The sequence below is a fragment of the Hemitrygon akajei genome, chromosome 11, assembly GCF_048418815.1.
Source record: "Hemitrygon akajei chromosome 11, sHemAka1.3, whole genome shotgun sequence".
Lineage (NCBI taxonomy): Eukaryota > Metazoa > Chordata > Chondrichthyes > Myliobatiformes > Dasyatidae > Hemitrygon > Hemitrygon akajei.
Window position 1 is genome coordinate 4,190,868 of NC_133134.1, and position 23,376 is coordinate 4,214,243.

The 23,376-nt window shown below is 47.1% G+C and overlaps 1 protein-coding gene and 1 long non-coding RNA gene across 2 annotated transcripts in view; one reads left to right on the forward strand and one right to left on the reverse strand.

Annotated features, from left to right (window-relative positions):
- The window catches only part of coro7 (coronin 7), a 227,002-nt gene extending 215,913 nt beyond the window's left edge, over positions 1–11,089 (forward strand). Inside the window, exons 27-28 of the mRNA XM_073060075.1 lie at positions 9,737–9,823; positions 10,547–11,089. Of these exons, the coding sequence (XP_072916176.1) occupies positions 9,737–9,823; positions 10,547–10,555 (96 nt within the window). The 3' untranslated portion in view covers positions 10,556–11,089. The remainder of the gene's footprint in view (positions 1–9,736; positions 9,824–10,546) is intronic.
- LOC140735246 (uncharacterized) overlaps positions 1–23,376 on the reverse strand; it is a 110,197-nt gene that overhangs the window by 70,065 nt on the left and 16,756 nt on the right. The window contains exon 3 of the long non-coding RNA XR_012100728.1: positions 15,277–15,359. This is a non-coding gene — a long non-coding RNA (uncharacterized lncRNA). The remainder of the gene's footprint in view (positions 1–15,276; positions 15,360–23,376) is intronic.

A 23,376-nucleotide genomic window follows, 5' to 3' on the forward strand; every position in this document is an offset into this window, starting at 1 on the left:
CACCCTCCACACACTCAACCACTTCAACACCTTCACCCACTAACCCACCCACCACACCCCCAGCCACCTCAACACATTCACCCACTAACCCACCCTCCACACCACCAACCACCTCAACACCTTCACCCACTAACCCTCCCTCCACACCCGCAACCACCTCAACACCTTCACCCACTAACCCACCCACCACACCCCCAACCACCTCAACACCTTCACCCACTAACCCACCCTCCACTCCCCCAACCACCTCAACACCTTCACCCACTAACCCACCCTCCACACCCCCAACCACGTCAACACCTTCAACCACGAACCGACCCACCACACCCCCAAGCACCTCAACACCTTCACCCACTAACCCACCCTCCACACACTCAACCAGCTCAACTCCTTCACCCACTAACCCACCCTCCACACCCCCAACCATCTCAACACATTCACCCACTAACCCACCCTCCACACCCCAAACCACCTCAACACCTTCACCCACTAACCCACCCTCCACAACCCCAACCACCACAACACCTTCACCCACTAACCCACACTCCACACCCCAACCGCCTCAATACCTTCACCCACTAACCCACACTCCACACACTCAACCGCCTCAATACCTTCACCCACTAACCCACACTCCACACCCCAACCGCCTCAATACCTTCACCCACTAACCCACACTCCACACCCCAACCGCCTCAATACCTTCACCCACTAACCCACACTCCACACCCGCAACCACCTCAAATCCTTCACCCACTAACCCACACTCCACATCCCCAACCACCTCAACATCTTCACCCACTAACCCACCCTCCACACACTCAACCGCCTCAAAACCTTCACCCACTAAACCACACTCCACACCCCAACCGCCTCAATACCTTCACCCACTAACCCACATTCCACACCCCAACCACCTCAATACCTTCATCTACTAACCCACCCTCTACACACTCAACCACCTCAACACCTTTACCCACTAATTCAAACTCCACACCCCAAAAAACCTCAACAACTTCACTCAGTAACCCAACCTCCACACCACTAACCACCTCAACACCGTCACCCACTAACCCCCCGTCCAAACCCCCAACCCCCTCAACACCTTCACCCACTAACCCACCCTCCACACCCCCAACCACCTCAACACCTTCACCCACTAACTCTCCCCTTGCATACCACTAACCACCTCAATACCTTCACCCACTAACCCGCCGTCCAAACCCCCAACCCCCTCAACACCTTCACACACTAACCCACCCTCCACACCCCCAACCAGCTCAACACCTTCACCCACTAACTCTCCCCTTGCATACCACTAACCACCTCAATACCTTCACCCACTAACCCGCCGTCCAAACCCCCAACCCCCTCAACACCTTCACCCACTAACCCACCCTCCACACCCCCAACCACCTCAACACCTTCACCCACTAAGCCTCCCTCCACACCCCCAACTACCTCAACACCTTCACCCACTAACCCACCCTCCACACCCCCAACCACCTCAACACCTTTACCCACTGATCCACACTCCACACCCCAACCGCCTCAATACCTTCACCCACTAACCCACCCTCCACACCCCCAACCACCTCAACACCTTTACCCACTGATCCACACTCCACACCCCAACCGCCTCAATACCTTCACCCACTAACCCACACTCCACACCCCAACCGCCTCAATACCTTCACCCACTAACCCACCCTCCACACGCCGAACCACCTCAACAACTTCAACCAGTAAACCATCCTCCACACCCCCAACCACCTCAACACCTTCACCCACTAACCCACCCTCCACACCCCAAACCACCTCAACACCTTCACCCACTAACCCACCCTCCAAACCCTCAACCACCTCAACACCTTCACCCACTAACCCTCCCTCCACACCCCCAACTACCTCAACACCTTCACCCACTAACCCACCCTCCACACACTCAACCACCTCAACACCTTTACCCACCTATTCAACCTCCACACCCCGAAACACCTCAACAACCTCACCCAGTAACCCACCCTCCACACGCCCAACCACCTCAACACCTTCACCCACTAACCCACCCACCACACCCCAAACCACCTCAACACATTCACCCACTAACCCACCCTCCACACCCCGAACCACCTCAACACCTTCACCCACTAACCCACCCACCACACCCCCAACCACCACAACACCTTCACCCACTAACCCACCCCTTGTGTACCACTAACCACCTCAACACCTTCACCCACTAACCCACCCACCACACCCCCAACCACATCAACACCTTCACCCACTAACCCGCCGTCCAAACACCCAACCCCCTCAATACCTTCACCCACTAATCCACCCACCACACCCCCAACCACCACAACACCTTCACCTACTAACCCACCATCCACACACTCAACCACTTCAACACCTTCACCCACTAACCCACCTACCACACCCCCAACCACCTCAACACCTTCACCCACTAACCCACCTTCCACACACTCAACCACCTCAACACCTTTACCCACCTATTCAACCTCCACACCCCGAAACACCTCAACAACTTCACCCAGTAACCCACCCTCCACACTCTCAACCACGTCAACACCTTCACCCACTAACCCACCCTCCACACACTCAACCACCTCAACACCTTTACCCACCTATTCAACCTCCACACCCCGAAACACCTCAACAACTTCACCCACTAACCCACCCTCCACACCCCCAACCACCTCAACATCTTCACCCACTAACCCGCCGTCCAAACCCCCAACCTCCTCAACACCTTCACCCACTAACCCACCCTCCACACACTCAACCAGCTCAACTCCTTCACCCACTAACCCACCCTCCACACCCCCAACCATCTCAACACATTCACCCACTAACCCACCCTCCACACCCCAAACCACCTCAACACCTTCACCCACTAACCCACCCTCCACAACCCCAACCACCACAACACCGTCACCCACTAACCCACACTCCACACCCCAACCGCCTCAATACCTTCACCCACTAACCCACACTCCACACACTCAACCGCCTCAATACCTTCACCCACTAACCCACACTCCACACCCCAACCGCCTCAATACCTTCACCCACTAACCCACACTCCACACCCCAACCGCCTCAATACCTTCACCCACTAACCCACACTCCACACCCGCAACCACCTCAAATCCTTCACCCACTAACCCACACTCCACACCCCCAACCACCTCAACATCTTCACCCACTAACCCACCCTCCACACACTCAACCGCCTCAAAACCTTCACCCACTAAACCACACTCCACACCCCAACCGCCTCAATACCTTCACCCACTAACCCACACTCCACACCCCAACCGCCTCAATACCTTCATCTACTAACCCACCCTCTACACACTCAACCACCTCAACACCTTTACCCACTAATTCAAACTCCACACCCCAAAACACCTCAACAACTTCACTCAGTAACCCAACCTCCACACCACTAACCACCTCAACACCGTCACCCACTAACCCGCCGTCCAAACCCCCAACCCCCTCAACACCTTCACCCACTAACCCACCCTCCACACCCCCAACCACCTCAACACCTTCACCCACTAACTCTCCCCTTGCGTACCACTAACCACCTCAACACCTTCACCCACTAACCCGCCGTCCACACCCCCAACCACCTCAACACCTTCACCCACTAACCCACCCTCCACACCCCCAACCACCTCAACACCTTCACCCACTAACCCACCCACCACACCCCGAACCACCTCAACACCTTCACCCACTAACCCACCCTCCACACCCCCAACCACCTCAACACCTTTACCCACTGATCCACACTCCACACCCCAACCGCCTCAATACCTTCACCCACTAACCCACCCTCCACACCCCGAACCACCTCAACAACTTCAACCAGTAACCCACCCTCCACACCCCCAACCACCTCAACACCTTTACCCACTAACCCACCCTCCACACGCCGAACCACCTCAACAACTTCAACCAGTAAACCACCCTCCACACCCCCAACCACCTCAACACCTTCACCCACTAACCCACCCTCCACACCCCCAACCACCTCAACACCTTCACCCACTAACCCACCCTCCACACCCCAAACCACCTCAACACCTTCACCCACTAACCCACCCTCCACACGCCGAACCACCTCAACAACTTCAACCAGTAAACCACCCTCCACACCCCCAACCACCTCAACACCTTCACCCACTAACCCACCCTCCACACCCCCAACCACCTCAATACCTTCACCCACTAACCCACCCTCCACACCCCGAACCACCTCAACAACTTCAACCAGTAACCCACCCTCCACACCCCCAACCACCTCAACACCTTTACCCACTAACCCACCCTCCACACGCCGAACCACCTCAACAACTTCAACCAGTAAACCACCCTCCACACCCCCAACCACCTCAACACCTTCACCCACTAACCCACCCTCCACACCCCCAACCACCTCAACACCTTCACCCACTAACCCACCCCTTGCGTACCACTAACCACCTCAACACCTTCACCCACTAACCCACCCTCCACACCCCCAACCACCTCAACACCTTCACCCACTAACCCACCCCTTGCGTACCACTAACCACCTCAACACCTTCACCCACTAACCCACCCTCCACACCCCCAACCACCTCAACACCTTCACCCACTAACCCACCCTCCACACCCCCAACCACCTCAACACCTTCACCCACTAACCCACCCCTTGCGTACCACTAACCACCTCAACACCTTCACCCACTAACCCACCCTCCACACCCCCAACCACCTCAACACCTTCACCCACTAACCCACCCTCCACACCCCCAACCACCTCAACACCTTCACCCACTAACCCACCCCTTGCGTACCACTAACCACCTCAACACCTTCACCCACTAACCCACCCTCCACACCCGCAACCACCTCAACACCTTCACCCACTAACCCTCCCTCCACACCCCCAACCACCTCAACACCTTCACCCACTAACCCACCCTCCACACCCGCAACCACCTCAACACCTTCACCCACTAACCCACCCTCCACACCCCCAACTACCTCAACACCTTCACCCACTAACCCACCCTCCACACCCCCAACTACCTCAACACCTTTACCCACTAACCCACCCCTTGCGTACCACAAACCACCTCAACACCTTCACCCACTAACCCACCCCTTGCGTACCAGTAACCACCTCAACACCTTCACCCACTAACCCACCCCTTGCGTACCACTAACCACCTCAACACCTTCACCCACTAACCCACCCCTTGCGTACCACTAACCCCCTCAACACCTTCACCCACTAACCCACCCCTTGCATACCACTAACCACCTCAACACCTTCACCCACTAACCCACCCCTTGCGTACCACTAACCACCTCAACACCTTCACCCACTAACCCACCCCTTGCATACCACTAACCACCTCAACACCTTCACCCACTAACCCTCCCTCCACACACTCAACTACTTCAACACCTTCACCCACTAACCCACCCTCCAACCCTCAACCAGCTCAACTCTTTCACCCACTAACCCACCCTCCACACCCCGAACCACCTCAACACCTTCACCCACTAACCCACCCTCCACACCCCCAACCACCTCAACACCTTTACCCACTGATCCACACTCCACACCCCAACCGCCTCAATACCTTCACCCACTAACCCACCCTCCACACCCCGAACCACCTCAACAACTTCAACCAGTAACCCACCCTCCACACCCCCAACCACCTCAACACCTTTACCCACTAACCCACCCTCCACACGCCGAACCACCTCAACAACTTCAACCAGTAAACCACCCTCCACACCCCCAACCACCTCAACACCTTCACCCACTAACCCACCCTCCACACCCCCAACCACCTCAACACCTTCACCCACTAACCCACCCTCCACACCCCAAACCACCTCAACACCTTCACCCACTAACCCACCCTCCACACGCCGAACCACCTCAACAACTTCAACCAGTAACCCACCCTCCACACCCCCAACCACCTCAACACCTTTACCCACTAACCCACCCTCCACACGCCGAACCACCTCAACAACTTCAACCAGTAAACCACCCTCCACACCCCCAACCACCTCAACACCTTCACCCACTAACCCACCCTCCACACCCCCAACCACCTCAACACCTTCACCCACTAACCCACCCTCCACACCCCCAACTACCTCAACACCTTTACCCACTAACCCACCCCTTGCGTACCACTAACCACCTCAACACCTTCACCCACTAACCCACCCCTTGCGTACCACTAACCACCTCAACACCTTCACCCACTAACCCACCCCTTGTGTACCACTAACCACCTCAACACCTTCACCCACTAACCCACCCTCCACACCCGCAACCACCTCAACACCTTCACCCACTAACCCTCCCTCCACACCCCCAACCACCTCAACACCTTCACCCACTAACCCACCCTCCACACCCGCAACCACCTCAACACCTTCACCCACTAACCCACCCTCCACACCCCCAACTACCTCAACACCTTCACCCACTAACCCACCCTCCACACCCCCAACTACCTCAACACCTTTACCCACTAACCCACCCCTTGCGTACCACAAACCACCTCAACACCTTCACCCACTAACCCACCCCTTGCGTACCAGTAACCACCTCAACACCTTCACCCACTAACCCACCCCTTGCGTACCACTAACCACCTCAACACCTTCACCCACTAACCCACCCCTTGCGTACCACTAACCCCCTCAACACCTTCACCCACTAACCCACCCCTTGCATACCACTAACCACCTCAACACCTTCACCCACTAACCCACCCCTTGCATACCACTAACCACCTCAACACCTTCACCCACTAACCCACCCCTTGCATACCACTAACCACCTCAACACCTTCACCCACTAACCCACCCCTTGCGTACCACTAACCACCTCAACACCTTCACCCACTAACCCACCCCTTGCATACCACTAACCACCTCAACACCTTCACCCACTAACCCTCCCTCCACACACTCAACTACTTCAACACCTTCACCCACTAACCCACCCTCCAACCCTCAACCAGCTCAACTCTTTCACCCACTAACCCACCCTCCACACCCCCAACCACCTCAACACCGTCACCCACTAACCCACACTCCACACCCCAACCACCTCAACACCTTCACCCACTAACCCTCCCTCCACACCCGCAACCACCTCAACACCTTCACCCACTAACCCACCCTCCACACCCCCAACCACCTCAACACCTTCACCCACTAACCCACCTTCCACACACTCAACCACCTCAACAACTTTACCCACTAACGAACCCTCCACACCCCCAACCACCTCAACATCTTCACCCACTAACCCACCCTCCACACCCCCAACCACCTCAACACCTTCACCCACTAACCCACACTCCACACCCCAACCACCTCAACACCTTCACCCACTAACCCACCCCTTCCATACCACCAACCACCATTACTTTATCATTTCCAGTCAGTCACCTTTTGTACAGACACTCCTGTGTGCCTAGAGTCACTTTATGGACAGACAATCAATCTACGTATATACGTTATCTTATATATTTATATTTATTGTACTTTTTATTATGATTGTGTTCTTTATCTTTTTGTGTTCTTTTGGAGCTGCATCGGATCCAGAGTAACAATTATTTCAATCTCTTGACCAGCCGAGTTCCGGAGCATTTTGTGTGTTATGCTCTGGATTATCAGCATCTGCAGAATCTCTTGTGTTTGTAAAGTTGAAACATTTTCTTTCTACTTTTATATTCTGTGTTCTGACAAGCATGCTGTAAGTCTTCTCACCCAGTCTACCAGTGTTGGTATTTTGAGGGAATTATGAAACTTACGTATTGATGCCTGAAAGTAACATGCCATGTTGAGACAGTAGCTGACAAAGATATGGGGGTGAGGACTTCATAAATTAAAACATGGAAGGTTCAGAATCATAATCTGAATCAGGTTTATTTTCATTGATGCATGTCATAACATTTGTTGTTTTGTGGCAGCAGTCCAGTGCAATATACAAAAGAAATACCATAAGGTACTATCAGAAATATATATAAAAACTAAATAAGTTGTGTAAAAAAAGAGCAAAGTAATTCATGGGTTCATTGTCCATTTAGAAATCTGACGGTGAAGAGGAAGAAGCTGTTTCTAAAGTGATGAGTATAGGTCTTCAGGTTCCTGAATCTCCTCCCTAATGATAGTAATGAGAAGAAGCCATGTCCTAGATGGTGAGATGGTGGATGCCTCCTTCTTCAGACATCACCTTTGGAAGGTGTCCTCAATGGTTGACTCAATGTTTGAAGGTTTTATAAGACATTGGTGTGTGTACAGCTGGAGCATGGCATCCATTTGTCCCAGGGATTTCAAGTGTAGTGTTAGTCTGGAGAGAAGCTGGAGTAAAGCTGATAGAGAAGAGTTTTGGCAACAGTGGAGTGGTAATAGAGGTATACAGGATGATAAGAGGCATAGATCGAGGGACAGCTGGAGATTTTCCCCAGTTTGGAAATGGCAAATATGTCGGGGCATAATTGTAAGGTCAAAAGTACCCTGCATCGTGAAATAAGTTATTTTAAAAGATGGGGAGGGTGTCAGAGGTAGTTTTTTTTTACGCAGAGTGGTGGCTGCATGGAACACCCTGCCATGGGTAGTACCAGAGGCAGATACATTAGGGACATTTAAGGGACTCATAGGCATATAGATGAAAGAATAATGGAAGGTTATGTGGGTGGGGAGGGTTAGATTGATCCTAGAGTAAGTTAAAGGGTCATCATGGGCTGCAGAGCCTGTACTATGCTATATTAGACCGTAAGAAATAGGAGCAGAATTAGGCTATTTGGTCTATGGAGTCTGCTTTGCCATTAAATGATGGCAGATGATTTATGAGCATCTCTCTCTCTCTCTCTCTCTCTCTCTCTCTCTCTCTCTCTCTCTCTCTCTCTCACCCCCCCCACCCTCTCTCCCTCTTCCTCCCTCCCTCCCCTCCCTCTCCCAATCTACATCAGCTCTCACCAATATACAGCATAAACTGTCTCTGCAGATAGAAACAGTGAGGTTGAGAAAGGGGAGGGAGGTGTTGGAAAGGTAAATTTGAGGGCAGGGTGGTTGGAAGCAAAGTGGATGAAGTTGACAAATTCAGCATGTGTGCAGGAAACAGCATCAATGCAGTTGTCGATATAGCATAGGAAAAGTGCAGGACAGTCGCACATGTAGGCTTGGAACATAGGCTGATTTATGATCACTCTCAACCCCATTCTCTTGTCTTCTCCCCATAACCTTTGATGCCCTGACTATTCAAGACCTTATCAACCTCCACTTTAAAAATACCCAAGACCTGGCCTCCACAGCCATCTGTGGCAATGAATTCCACAGATCCACCACCCTCTGTTCTATTGCAATTAGTTTAGGAGAGTGAATGGAAGAAGCTTTCCCATGAACTGATGGTTTAAGAGTCAGGAAGCATAGATTTACAGCGAAGGGTACAGAGAATGAATCAGGATCTTAAGGGCAATAATTCACAAGGCTGTGGTGAATGACAGGGTGGAGGGGTGGAGGGGATTGAAATGAATACCAGGAGTCAGCATAGGTTCAGTGGGCAGAATGGCCTCATTCTGTGCCATAACATTTCCATGATTCTGTGAAAATTGATCAGATGGAATAGCCAGCCTCTCATTGTGTGACTCATGGAGTCCTTTCCTTGCAGCTGCTGAATGCCATGGTATCTAAACTTGGGAACCTGGATGATCCTCTGCCTCAGGATTCCTTTGAGGGTGTGGATGAGGAGGAATGGGTAAGTGATATTGGTGATGCACTGTGGGGTGGTTGGTGTTGTGCTTAGTAAAGTCAGGCAGTGGTACGCTGTGTCTGAGTGTGGTTATCCTCCCCTCACCGTATCTTGCTTCACACATCTGAATTCCACATTTATGCCACAGGTATCACAACTGGACTCTCAGTACTAAAGATTTAAACATTAGCTTTATTTGTCACGTGTACATCAAAACATACAGTGACATGCGTCATTCACGTCAGTGACCAACACAGTCCAAGGATGTGCTGGGGTGTCGTCACGCTTCCAATGCCAACACAGTGTGCCTACAACTTACTAACCCTAACCTATACATCTTTGGAATGTGGGAGGAAACCAGAGCACCCAGAGGAAACCCATGCAGTTATGAGGAGAACATATTAACTCCTTCTGGGCAGCAGTGGGAATTGTTACCATTGTAAAGTGATACGTTAACCGCTACCCCACTGTGCCTCCACATATTTGCCATCGCATCCAGGTTTGGAGTTCCTTCTCCATCATTTCAGACCCCCACAAGAAATGGACTGCAACAAACCCCTTCAGCCTTCTCATCCCTGTTCTAATTAGTGGCACTGTACCACGGGGTGTTCTGCACTCTAAACTCAATACTGTAATAAAGTACCTTCCTGTGTTACAGCAAGATACTTGAGGATGTAAATGTTACCCCTGTGCTCTTTCCCAAGCTAACCTGCTTCTCCTCTGTTCCAGGATGATTAGATTTCAGCCAAAGACATCTCTCCGGTACTTCATCTCCTGATGGCCCCACTGAAGGAGGAGCAGCTTCCCCTCTGATCAAGTGCCATTATTCACAAGATCATTAATGGGCAAGAGACCGTCTCCCTCACCCCTACCCCACTCTCACCAGCCTCTCACCTCTTCCTCACTCTTGCCTTCTCCATTACCTTTACCTCACTCTCACCATTCCCCTCACATTTCCCTCACTCTCACCATCCCCCTCACCTTTTGCCTACTTTCGCCATGCCCCACATCCCTTACTCACAACCCCCATCTCCCCAATGCTTCACTTTTCACAGCAACGCGTGCATTGCCAGTTGAAACTGTCCGTCTCCCTTGCATTCACACCCATGACTCATTCTTATCCCCCATCACACTCAGTGTATCCAGCCACCCTTGCTCACACTCCTCCATGGAAATTTTTAACAAGATCATTATTTCACATTGTTGCTGGTTATTTTATTACCAATGAGGAACGCATGTTTATTAAAAAATATTTCCAACAAATAAATGAAAGTTGTTCTGATTTGTGATTACCATTTGAGAGTAATGTGTCCAGGAAATAGGATATACCTCAGAGGGTTAACATATAAGGAGTGTTTGATGCTGTGGGTAAGTACTCACTGGAGTTTAGAAGAATGAGGAGGAGATCTCGTTGAAATATACCAAATATTGAAAGGTCCAGACACGGAGGAAATGTTTGCTATAGTGGGGGAGTCTAGGACCAGAGGGCATAACCACAGGACATCCATTTAGAACATGGATGAAGAGAAATTTCTTTAGCCAAAGAGTTGTAAATCTGTGAAATTCATTGCCACAGACGGTTGTGGAGGCTCAGATATTGGGTATACTTAAAAGTGGAGGTTAACAGGTACTTGGTAAGTAAGGGTGGCAAATATTACATGGAGAAGGCCGAAGAATACGGTGAAGAGGGGAAATAAATCAACCATAATTGAATGGAAGAGCAGACTTGATGGGCACCAATTACTACAAGATGATCCCACTGACAGAAACGTTCTGCCAACATCTTTTGTTTCTTCAGACTGCCTCTCATTCTTCTGTACTTGCAAAACCATCTATTTATCAGTATATCATCATAAAAATTGGCTACAATGCACTCAATCCAATAATATAGATCATAAATATTTGAGGCCTCATCACTGATCCCTATGGCAACTTGAAAAAGACCCATTTTCAAAAGTCTTTGGTGATCTTGAGTCATGAAGAAGGCAACCAACAACTCATTTGAGGAGATACATCAAGGCAAGAGCACAGGACCACTCAAGGATGTGGATGAGATCCTTAATGAGTACTTTACATCAGTATTTACCAAGGAGAAGGACATGGGCGATAGAGAGATCAGTGCTGAGCATATCGATTTGCTAGTGCTTTTTGAGGTAAAGGAGGAGGTAAAGAATATTAAGATGGATAAGTCCCCAGGGCCTGATGGGATATACACCAGGTTAATGAGAAAGGCAAATGAAGAGATTGCAGGGTACTAGACCAATATCTTCACACCGTCTATAGCCATAGGTGAGGTCCCAGAATACTGATGAGTAAATAATGTTGATCCATTATTCAAGAAGGGAACCAGGGGTAATTCTGGAAACTATAGACTGATGAGTCTCACATCAGTGGTAGGGAAGCTACTGGAGAATTCTTAGGGATAGGCTTTATGACCATTTGAAAAACCATGGCCTAATTAGGGAGCCAAGATTTGTGTGGGACAAGTCATGTCTTACTAACAATTGAGTTTTTTGACGAAATGACAAGGGTGATTGATGAAGGTAGAGCTGTGGATGTTGTCTATTTGGATTTTAGTAAGGCATTTGACAAGGTCTCTCATGGGAGGCTCATCCAGAGACGCATGGGATCCATGGTGAATTGCCCATTTGAATTCAAAACTGGGTTGCCCATAGAGGAGAGAGGGTAGTGGTTAAAAGGAATAATTCTAGCTGGAGGTCTGTACCGAGACCTGTTGTTTGTGATGTATATAAGTGACCTGGATGAAAATGTGGGTGAGTGGATTAATAAGTTTGCAGTTAATATGAAGATTGGTGGTGGTGTGGATAGTGTAGAAGACTGGCAAAGAATATAGCAGGATATAGATCAATTGCACATATAGTCAGAGAAAAAGCAGATAGAGTTTAACCTGGCCAAATGTTTAACCTGGTGAAGTGTTTTACCTTGGTAGGTCGAATACAAACAGGTAGTACACTGTTAAGGGAAAGACCTTTGACAGTGTTGATGAGCAAAGGGATCTTAGTGTCCAAGTTCATAGCTCCCTGAAAGTGGCTACACAGCTTGTTAGGGTGGTTAAGAAGGCATGTGACATGCTTGCCTTTATCTTTATTAGTCGAGGCATTGAGTTCAAATGTCTGGAAGTTACGTTGCAACTTCATAAAACTCTAGTTAGGCCACATCTAGAGTATTGCATACAGTTCCAGTCACCCCATTTTGGGAATAATGTTGAGGCTTTGGAGAGGGTGCAGAAGGTGCTTACCAGGATACTGCCTGAATTAGGGGCCATGTGTCATAATGAGAGGTTGGACAAACTTTGGTTGTTTTCTCTGGAGCCATGGAGGCTGAGGAGGGCTTTGATAGAAGTTCATGAGATTATGAGAGGCATAGATAGAGTAGACAGATAGTATCTTTTTCCAAGGATGAAATGTCTAATACCAGAAGGCAAGCATTTAAGGTGAGGGGGTTAATTCCAAAAGAGATGTGAGGGCTAAGGTTTTAACACAGAGAGTGATGGATGCCTAGAATGCGCTGCCTGGGGTGGTGGTAGGGGCAGATACATTAAGGACATGTAAGAGATAGACACATGAATATACAGAAAATGGAGGGATATGAACACTGTCTAAACAGGTTAGTTAAATTGGTGATTTGATTACTAATTTAATTAGTTCTGCACAACATTGTGGTCTGAAGAGCCAGTTCCTGTGCTGTACTGTTCTATGTTCTAAAGAAGTAAAGCTGATTTATTATTACACTTCTGTGGAATCTTTTACTGTCTATTTTCTATTATCTGCTGGCTTTCTCTCATCCTCCATCTTCTCCCTCTATAAATTTTCTGTTTTATTTGTTTCTAAAAAACTCCTAATCCTCTGGCTTACCTCCAAACTTCACAACATTTCAATTTGATACCATCCAGATCGGACAAGATTAAACTAGAAATTTGACACAGTAAATTCTGAACATCAAACAATATTTTGTTCATAAGTAACTACAATATTATTGAAGGTTGTCAGTCTTTCACCTCTTGCTCTGCCAATCCATTTGAGTGATACTATTAAGAGGTTCTGGTGTTTATTTATTGAACAGCTACATTTCAAAGGAGTTAGCTGTGTATATGAACTTTACTCTAGTGGGTGGTGTGCTCTACTGAACATACCGATTCATCTAATAGTGCACAAGGGTGACTTTCTGCTTTAACCATTTGCTGACTACTAAATATAACATCGGGAGTTTTATTTACAAAGATCAGGTTTTGGTTAAGTGGAAATTCTGACTTGATTTAACGGAACATAGTTAAATGATGAAGGGTCCTGGCCCAAAACAGCGACTGTTTATTCCTCTCCATAGATGCTGCCTAGCCTACTGAGTTCCTCCAGCATTTTGAGTGTGTTGATTAAACTGAAAATTTCAGGACTATGAAAGAAACCCATAATGATATTTGAGTAAACTGTTTACAATGACCAAGCTTTCAATTAAACATATTACTGAAGAAAGCACAGATTGTAGGATATCTCTGGATCTCGTATTCTTGTCTGGTAAATTTATTTAACGCTTCCTAATATCCCCAGTTCAAACCACTGTTCAGAACTGTAAAATCAGCTCTATTTTACAAAGCAAAGTGAACCACTCTTTTCTGAATGTAGTTGAACTGCCAAGAACGTACCATATCCATTTTAAAAGCTAATCCTCGATTAAATAACAAACCTAATCAGATCTACAATTCTAGCTTTTAGTTCAGGAGAGATCTCATTCCATTAAAATCACACTGTTAGAAATGACAGTAAATTGGCAGACAAAGCTACTTCTTCAAAGTGTAAATTGCAGATTAATTTGCCAACAAAATACACATCATTCATCGGTGGATGTGACTTTAAATGGAATTTGTGTGTGTTGATAATTTCTGGCAGGCCTTGGCACTTCTCCCTGCTTCCCAAACATATAAAAATCTGCAAAATTTTAAAAAATCTGCAGTTGCTCTGAAGCTGAAACAGTAATTCCTGCAAGAGCTTACACATGAATTAATATCTGACATGAGTCCTTAATCTGTTTTGGAGAAGGAGTCAGAGTATCTCCTGATCAACTCAAAGTCAAAATAAGTTTATTATCAAAGTACATACAGTACTGTATATGTCACTATATACTACCTTGAAATTCTTTTTTTTTCAGACATTTACAGGAAAATAAAGAAATACAATAGAATTAATGAAAAACTAAATATAAACAAAGACTGACAAATAACCAATGTACAAAAGCATACAAATTGTGCAAATTATTTTAAAAGTTATACTGAGAACATGAGTTATGGGCAACACACATAAAATGATGGAAGAACTCAGCAAGTCAAAGTTCAAAGTATATTCATTATCAAGATACATATATTTCACCCCATACAACTCTGAGATTATTTTTACAGGCCATAATAAATTAATAACCATAACAGAATCAATAAAAGACCACAATACCTTTTGTAGGATTTCCTTCAAGGGCATTGGTGTTTCCATACCAGGCTGTGATGCAGTCAGTCAATATACTCTCCACCACACATCTGTAGAAGTTTGTCAAAGTTTTAGATGTCATGCTGAATCTTTACAAACCCTTATGTGCTGGGCCCTGGACAGGTCCTCCAAAATGATAACACTGAGGAACTTAAAGTTGCTGACCCTCTCTACCTCTGATCCTCCAATAAGGACTGGCTCACGGACCTCTAGTTTCCTCTTCCTGAAGCCAATAATCCCTAGCCAAGCTCCTTAGTCTTGCTGTCATTGAGTACAAGGTTGTTATGGCACCACTCAGTCAGATTTTCAATCTCCCTCCTATATGCTCATTCAGCCTACGAAAGTGGTGTCGTCAGCAAACTTGAATATGGCTTTGGAGCTATGCTTAGCTACGCAGTCATAAGTGTAAAGTGAGTAGAGTAAGGGGATTAAGTACACAGCTTCGTAGTGCACCTGTGCTGATGAAGATTGTGGAGATGGCATTGCCAATCTGAGCTGACTGGGGTCTGTGAGTGAGGAAACTGAGGATGTATTAAGGCCAAGGTCTTGAAGCTTATTGTTTAGCTTTGAGGGGATGATGGTATTGAATGTTAAGCTGTAGTCGATGATGGTTGGGTTGATTTTGCTTGCTCTCTTGTGAATTTTTATTCCATTCTCTGTGGCACTGAGACTGTGAACTGATCCGGCTGCTGTGCATTTCTGCCCTTCTGGTGTGACGAACCTGGGACTAAGGTTTGGCCTGGGCTGCTCCAGAAGCAGATTTGGGACCTAGTCAGGCTTGGGATGCTGTTGGCCTGCTTCTATTTGCATGATGTGCTTTTTTCTTTCTCTGTGTAGTGGTTTTGGCCTTTTTTATTGGATTATTTGGGTTTCTTGCTTTGTGGCTGTCTGTAAGCAGACAAATATTAAGGTGTATTATTTATACATTCTGTGGTAATAAATGAGCTTTGAATCTTTGCTTTGAAGATCATGCTGATGTATGCATCTTTGCTGTCCAGATGCTCCATGGTTGAGTGAAGAGCCAATGATATGGTATCTGCTATGGACCTGTTGTGCATGTAGGCAAATTGTAGCATATCCAAGCCAATTCTCAGTCAGGAGTTGATACGTTTCATCACAAATCTCTCAAAACACTTCATCACAGGTCAGGCAGTAGCCACGTGTTGATGAGTTGTAGAGTCCTTAAAAGTGAGTCTATAGGTTGTGGAATATGTTCAGTGTTGAGATGAGTTCAGGAGCCTGAATTAAGCTAGCTATGGATCCAGACTGGAAGATACCAGTGGGGAAAGAGTCCTCTGACAATTCCTTTTCAGTGTTTGTCTGTACCAGATATTGTCAGATAAAACTACACAAATGCTTGTACATTTAAAGTCTTTTATTTAGTACTGATGTTAGGCCTCATCATCATTAAGAATGAGGATGTTCATGGAGCCTCCCCAGTGTGAAGATGCGACTTCGCCTCCACCAAGACTATGCAATGGTCACTTCTACGAATGCTCTCTCACCATAGACTTCCAACTGTGGAGGAAAGACCATGCCCCTCATGATTTTATAAATCTCTATAAGGCCACTCCTGAAGGTCTACACACCAGGGAAAAAAGTTGCAGCTATCTAGTCACTCTTTCTAATTCAGGCCATGTAGCGCCAGTAACATATTTGCAAATCTCTCTTGTACCTTTTCCTGTAGCAGGGTGACTAGAATTGCATACAATACTCTAAATGTAGACTTATTAATGTTTGTACATCTGTGATATAATCTGAAGTGAGCTAATGAGAATATGGGGTAAGTGTGGGATTGAAGTGGGTGAAATATTTGAGGGGAAATCTGAGGGGAAACTTTTTCACTCAGAGGGTGGTGCGTGTGTGGAGCAGGCTGCCGGTGGAAGTGGTAGATATGGGTTCAGTTGTAACACTTAACAAAAGTTTGGATAGGTACATGGGTAGGAGGGGAATGGAAGATCTCCCTCCTGGTACTTATCCTTGCAAGCGGAACAAATGCAACACCTGTCCCTACACCTCCTCCCCCACTACAATTCAAGGCCCCAAACAGTACACTTCACCAGCAAGTCTGTTGGGGTTATCTACAGTATCTGGTGCTCCTGGTGTTGCCTCCTGTATAGACAATAGACAATAGGTGCAGAAGTAGACCATTCGGCCCTTCGAGCCTGCACCGCCATTTTGAGATCATGGCTGATCATCTACTATCAATACCCGGTTCCTGCCTGGTCCCCATATCCCTTGATTCCCCTATCCATAAGATACCTATCTAGCTCCTTCTTGAAAGCATCCAGAGAATTGGCCTCCACTACCTTCTGAGGCAGTGCATTCCAGACCCCCACAACTCTCTGGGAGAAGAAGTTTTTCCTTAACTCTGTCCTAAATGACCTACCCCTTATTCTCAAACCATGCCCTCTGGTACTGGACTCTCCCAGCATCTGGAACATATTTCCTGCCTCTATCTTGTCCAATCCATTCTAATTCTAATCTTGTCTAATTCCATTAGCCTTCTTCACTGCCTGCTGCACTTGCTCATTCACCTTCAGTGACTGATGAACAAGGACTCCTAGATCTCTTTGTATTTCTCCCTTACCTAACTCTACACCATTCAGATAATAACCTGCCTTCCTGATCCTACTCCCAAAGTGGATAACCTCACACTTATTCACATTAAACGTCATCTGCCCACTCACCCAGCCTATCCAAGTCACCCTGAATTCTCCTAACATCCTCATCACATGTCACAGCAAATTTGCTGCTGTTATTCTCAATGCCTTCATCTAAATCGTTGACGTAAATCATAAACAGCTGTGGTCCCAATACCGAGCCCTGTGGCACCCCACTAGTCACCACCTACCATTCCGAGAAACACCCATTCACCGCTACCCTTTGCTTTCTATCTGCCAACCAGTTTTCTATCCATGTCAATATCTTCCCCCCAATGCCATGAGTTTTGATTTTACCCACCAATCTCCTATGTGGGACCTTATCAAATGCCTTCTGAAAATCGAGGTACAGTACATCCACTGGATCTCCCCCATCTAACTTCCTGGTTACATCCTCGAAAAACTCCAACAGATTAGTCAAGCATGATTTACCCTTGGTAAATCCATGCTGGCTCGGCCCAATCCTATCACTGCTATCTAGATATGCCACTATTTCATCTTTAATAATGGACTCTAGCATCTTCCCCACCACCAATGTCAGGCTGACAGGTCGATAGTTCTCTGTTTTCTCCCTCCCTCCTTTCTTAAAAAGTGGGATAACATTAGCCATTCTCCAATCCTCAGGAAATGATCCTGAAACTAAGGAACATTGGAAAATGATTACCAATGCATCTGCAATTTCCAGGGCCACCTCCTTTAGTACCCTAGGATGCAGACCATTTGGACCTGGGGATTTGTCAGCCTTCAGTCCTATCAGTTTACTCATCAGTTTCCTTCCTAATGTCAACCTGTTTCATTTCCTCTGTTACCCTATGTCCTTAGCCAATCCATACATCTGGGAGATTGCTTGTGTCTTCCTTAGTGAAGACAGATCTAAAGTACTTATTAAATTCTTCTGCCATTTAGCTGTTTTCCATAACAATTTCACCCAATTCATTCTTCAAGGGCCCAACATTGTTCTTAACTATCTTCTTTCTCTTCACATACCTAAAAAAGCTTTTGTTATCCTCCTTTATATTCCTGGCTAGCTTGCGTTCGTACCTCATTTTTTCTCCCCGTATTGCCTTTTTAGTTAAGTTCTGTTGTTCCTTAAAAACTTCCCAATCATCTGTCCTCCCACTCACCTTAGCTCTGTTATACTTCCTTTTTTTTTAATGCTATGCAATCTCTGACTTCCTTTGTCAACCACTGTGGCCCCTTTTCCCCCTTTGAATCCTTCCTCCTCCGGGGGATGAACTGATTTTGCACCTTGTGCATTATTCCCAAGAATACCTGCCATTGCTGTGCCACTGTCTTTTCTGCTAGGATATCCGTCCAGTCAACTTTGGCCAGCTCCTCCCCCATGGCTCCATAGTTTCCCCTGTTCAACTGCAACACTGACACCTCCGAGCTGCCCTTATCCTTCTCAAATTGCAGATAAAAACTTATCATATTATGATCACTACCTCCTAATGGCTCCTTTACTTCAAGATCGCTTATCAAATCCTGTTCATTACATAACACTAGATCCAGAGTAGCCTTGTCCCTGGTCGGCTCTCATACAAGCTGTTCCAAGAATGCATCCCATAGGCACTCTACAAACTCCCTATCCTGGGGTCCAGCACCAACCTGATTCTCCCAGTTCACCTGCATGTTGAAATCCCCCATAACTACTGCGACATTACCTTTGTCACATGCCAATGTTAACTCCCTATTCAACTTGCACCCAATATCCATGCTACTGTTTGGTGACCTGTAGACAACACCCATTAGGGTCCTTTTGCCCTTACTGTTCCTCAGTTCTATCCACACAGACTCTACTTCTCCTGATCCTATGTCCCCCCTTGCAAAGGACTGAATCTCATTCCTCACCAACAGGGCCACCCCACCCCCTCTGCCCACATTTCTGTCCCTACGATAGCACGTATACCCTTGTACATCAATTTCCCAGGTCTGATCTCCCTGCAGCCATGTCTCCGTTATCCCAACAACATCATAGTTACCCATTCGCACCTGAGCTTCAAGCTCATCCGCCTTATTTCTGACACTTCGTGCATTCAGATATAGAATTTTTAGCCCATTTCTCCTCTCTCTGTTTGAATCGCTGCCTATTGTGCTTAACCCAGCTCCCCGAACTCCCATTGGGCTATACGCCCCTAGAATTTTGTTGTCCTTCCTAAATTTACTTATCCTTTCTGCACATTTAACTCCATGTTCCATCAGACCATCCCTCTGTACATGTGTCCTCCTTATCACTTGTTCCGCCTCACCTTTCTCTACTACACACTTAATATTCCGGAACCGTGTAGTCCCCACCTGTCCTTTATTCTTCCTCTCGCTATCCTCTCTCACATTCTGGATCCCCGCCCCCTGCAAATTTAGTTTAAACCCCCCCCCCCAAGAAGCACTAGCAAACTTCCCTGCAAGAATGTTAGTACCGCTCCAGTTCAGGTGTAAACCGTCCCTTCGGAACAGATCCCACCTTCCCTGGAACAAAGCCCAATTATCTAAAAACCTGAAGCCCTCCCTCCTGCACCATCCTCTCAGCCACGTATTAATCTGTATAATCTTTCTGTTCCTTGCCTCACTCGCAATCCTGAGATTGTTACCCTCGAGGTCCTGCTCTTCAGCTTCGCACCTAACTCCCTGAACTCCCTATGCAGGACCCCCTCACTCATCCTACCCACGTCATTGGTTCCTACATGGACCAAACATCTGGATTCTTGCCTCTCTCTCGAAAATAACCTGCACCCGATCTAAGATGTCTCGGCCCATTGCACCAGGGAAGCAACATACCATCTGAGACTCCCGATCTTCCCCACAAAATCTCCTATCCGCCCCCCTGACTATAGAATCCCCTATCACTATCGCTCTCTTCTCTTCCCTCCTCCCCTTCCTAGTCGAGGGTCCAACCTCAGTGCCAGAGACAGGACCACTGCAACTTGTTCCTGGTAGGTCATCCCCACCAACAGTATCCAAAACGGTATACTTATTTTTGATGGGAACGGCCACAGGGGTGCTCTTCTCTCTCTGTCTGCTCCCCCTGCCTCTCTTGACTGTCACCCATTTGCCTACCTCCTGTCTTTTCGGTGTGACTACCTCCCGATAACTCTTATCTATCTCTGCCTCTGCCTCCCGAATGATCCGTAGTTCATCCAGCTCCTGCTCCAATTCCCTAACTCGGTCTGATAGGAGCTGCAGCTGGATACACCTTTTGCAGGTGTGGTCATCAGGGACAACTGTATATCCGTGACACCCGACATAAATTGCGAGACCACTTCACCAAGCACCTATGCTTCATCCATCAGAAAAAGCAGGATCTCCCAGCAGCCACCCATTTCAATCCTACTTCCCATTCCCATTATGTACGTCAGTTTATGGCCTCCTCTACTGCTGCAATGAGGCCACACTCAGGTTGGAGGAACAACACCCTTACATTCCATCTGGATAGCCTTCAACTTGATAGTATAAACATTGATTTCTCCAATTTCTGGTAATTGCCCCTCCCAATTTATTATTCGCCATTCCTGTTCCCTTCTCTCACCTCATCTCATTATCTACCCATCATCTCCCTCTGGTGCTCCTCCCCTTTCCCTTTCTTCCATGGTCTTCTATTGTCTCCTATCAGATTCCCCCTCCTTTAGTCTTTTATCATTTTCACCAATCAACTTCCCAGCTCTTTACTTCTCCCCTCCCCCTCTCCTGGTTTCACCTATCACCTGCTGCCTTATACTTATTGCTCCCCTCCCCCCACCTTCTTACTCTGATTTCTTCCCTTCCTTTTCAGTCCTGATGAAGGCTCTTGGCCCGAAACGTTAACTGTTTACTCTTTTGCTACCTGGCCTACTAAATTCCTCCAGTGTTGCTTTGGATTTCCAGCATAAGACCATAAGATGTAGGAGCAGAATTAGGCCATTTGGCCCATCAAGTCTGCTCTGCCATTCAATCATAGCTGATCCTTTTTTTCCCTACCCAGCCTCACTCCCTGGCCTTCTCCCCATACCCTTTGATGCCAAGTCCAATCAAGAACCTACCAAGCTCTACTTTAAATACACCCAATGACCTGGCCTCCACAGTTGCCTGTGGTAATAAAGTCCACAAATTCACCATCCTCTGGCTGAAGATATTTCTCTGCATCTCTGTTTTAAATGGATGCCCCTCTTGTCCTAGACTTCCCCACCATGGGAAACATCCTTTCCACATCCACTCTGTCTAGGCCTTTCAACATTTAAAAGGTTTCAATGAGATCCCCCCTCATCCTTCTAAATTCCAGTGAGTACAGACCCAGAGCTATCAAAGGTTCCTCACATGATTACCATTTCTTTCAAATATTATCTTTGTGAACCTCCTCTGAACCCTCTCCAATGCCAGCACATCTTTTCTTAGATGAGGAGCCCAGAACTGTACCCAATACTAAGATGAGGCCTCAACAGTGCCTTATAAAACCTCAGCATTACATCCCTGCTCTTGTATTTCAGACCCCTTCAAATGAATGCTAACATTGCATTTGCCTTCCTCACTACCGACACAACCTGCAAGTTAACCTTCAGGGTGTTCTATATAAGGAGTCCCAAGTCACTTTGCATCTCAGATTTTTGGATTTTCCCCCATTTAGAAAATATTCTGCACATTTATTTTTTTCTACCAATGTGCATGACCATGCATTTTTAAACGTTGTATTTCATTTGTCACTTTCTTGCCCATTTTCCTAATCTGCCTTAAGTCCTTCTACATACTACCTGTTTCCTCAACATTACCTGCCCCTCCACCAATCTTTGAATCATCTGCAAACTTGGCAACAAAACCATCTATTCCATCATCTAAATCATTGATACTGTATACAGCATAAAAAGAAGCGGTCCCAACATCGACCCTGTGGAACACCAGTAGTCACTGGCAGCCAGCCAGAAAAGGATCCTTTTATTCCCACTTGCTGCCTCCTACCAATCAGCCAATTTTCTAGCCATGCCAATAACATTCTGTAATACCATGGGCTCTTAACTTGGTAAGCAGCATCATGTGTGGTACTTTATCAAAGGTCTTCCTAAAGTCCAAATATACAACATCCACTGCATCCCCTTTATCTATCCTACTTGTAATCTCCTCAAACAGTTTCAACAGGTTAGTCAGGCAAGATCTTCCCTGAAAGAAACCATGCTGACTTTGTACTACCTTGTCCTGTGTCACTAAGTACCCAATCACCTCATCCTTAACAAGTGACTCCAACATCTTCCCAACCACTAAGGTCAGGTTAACTGGTCTAAAATTTCCTTTCTGCTGCCTACGTCCTTCCTTAATGAGTGGTGTGACATTTGCAATTTTCCAGTCCTCTGGCATTGTGCCAGAGTCCCAAGATTTTTGAAAGATCATTACTAATGCCTTCACAACCTCTACTGCTAACTCTTTCAGAACACTAGGGTGCAGT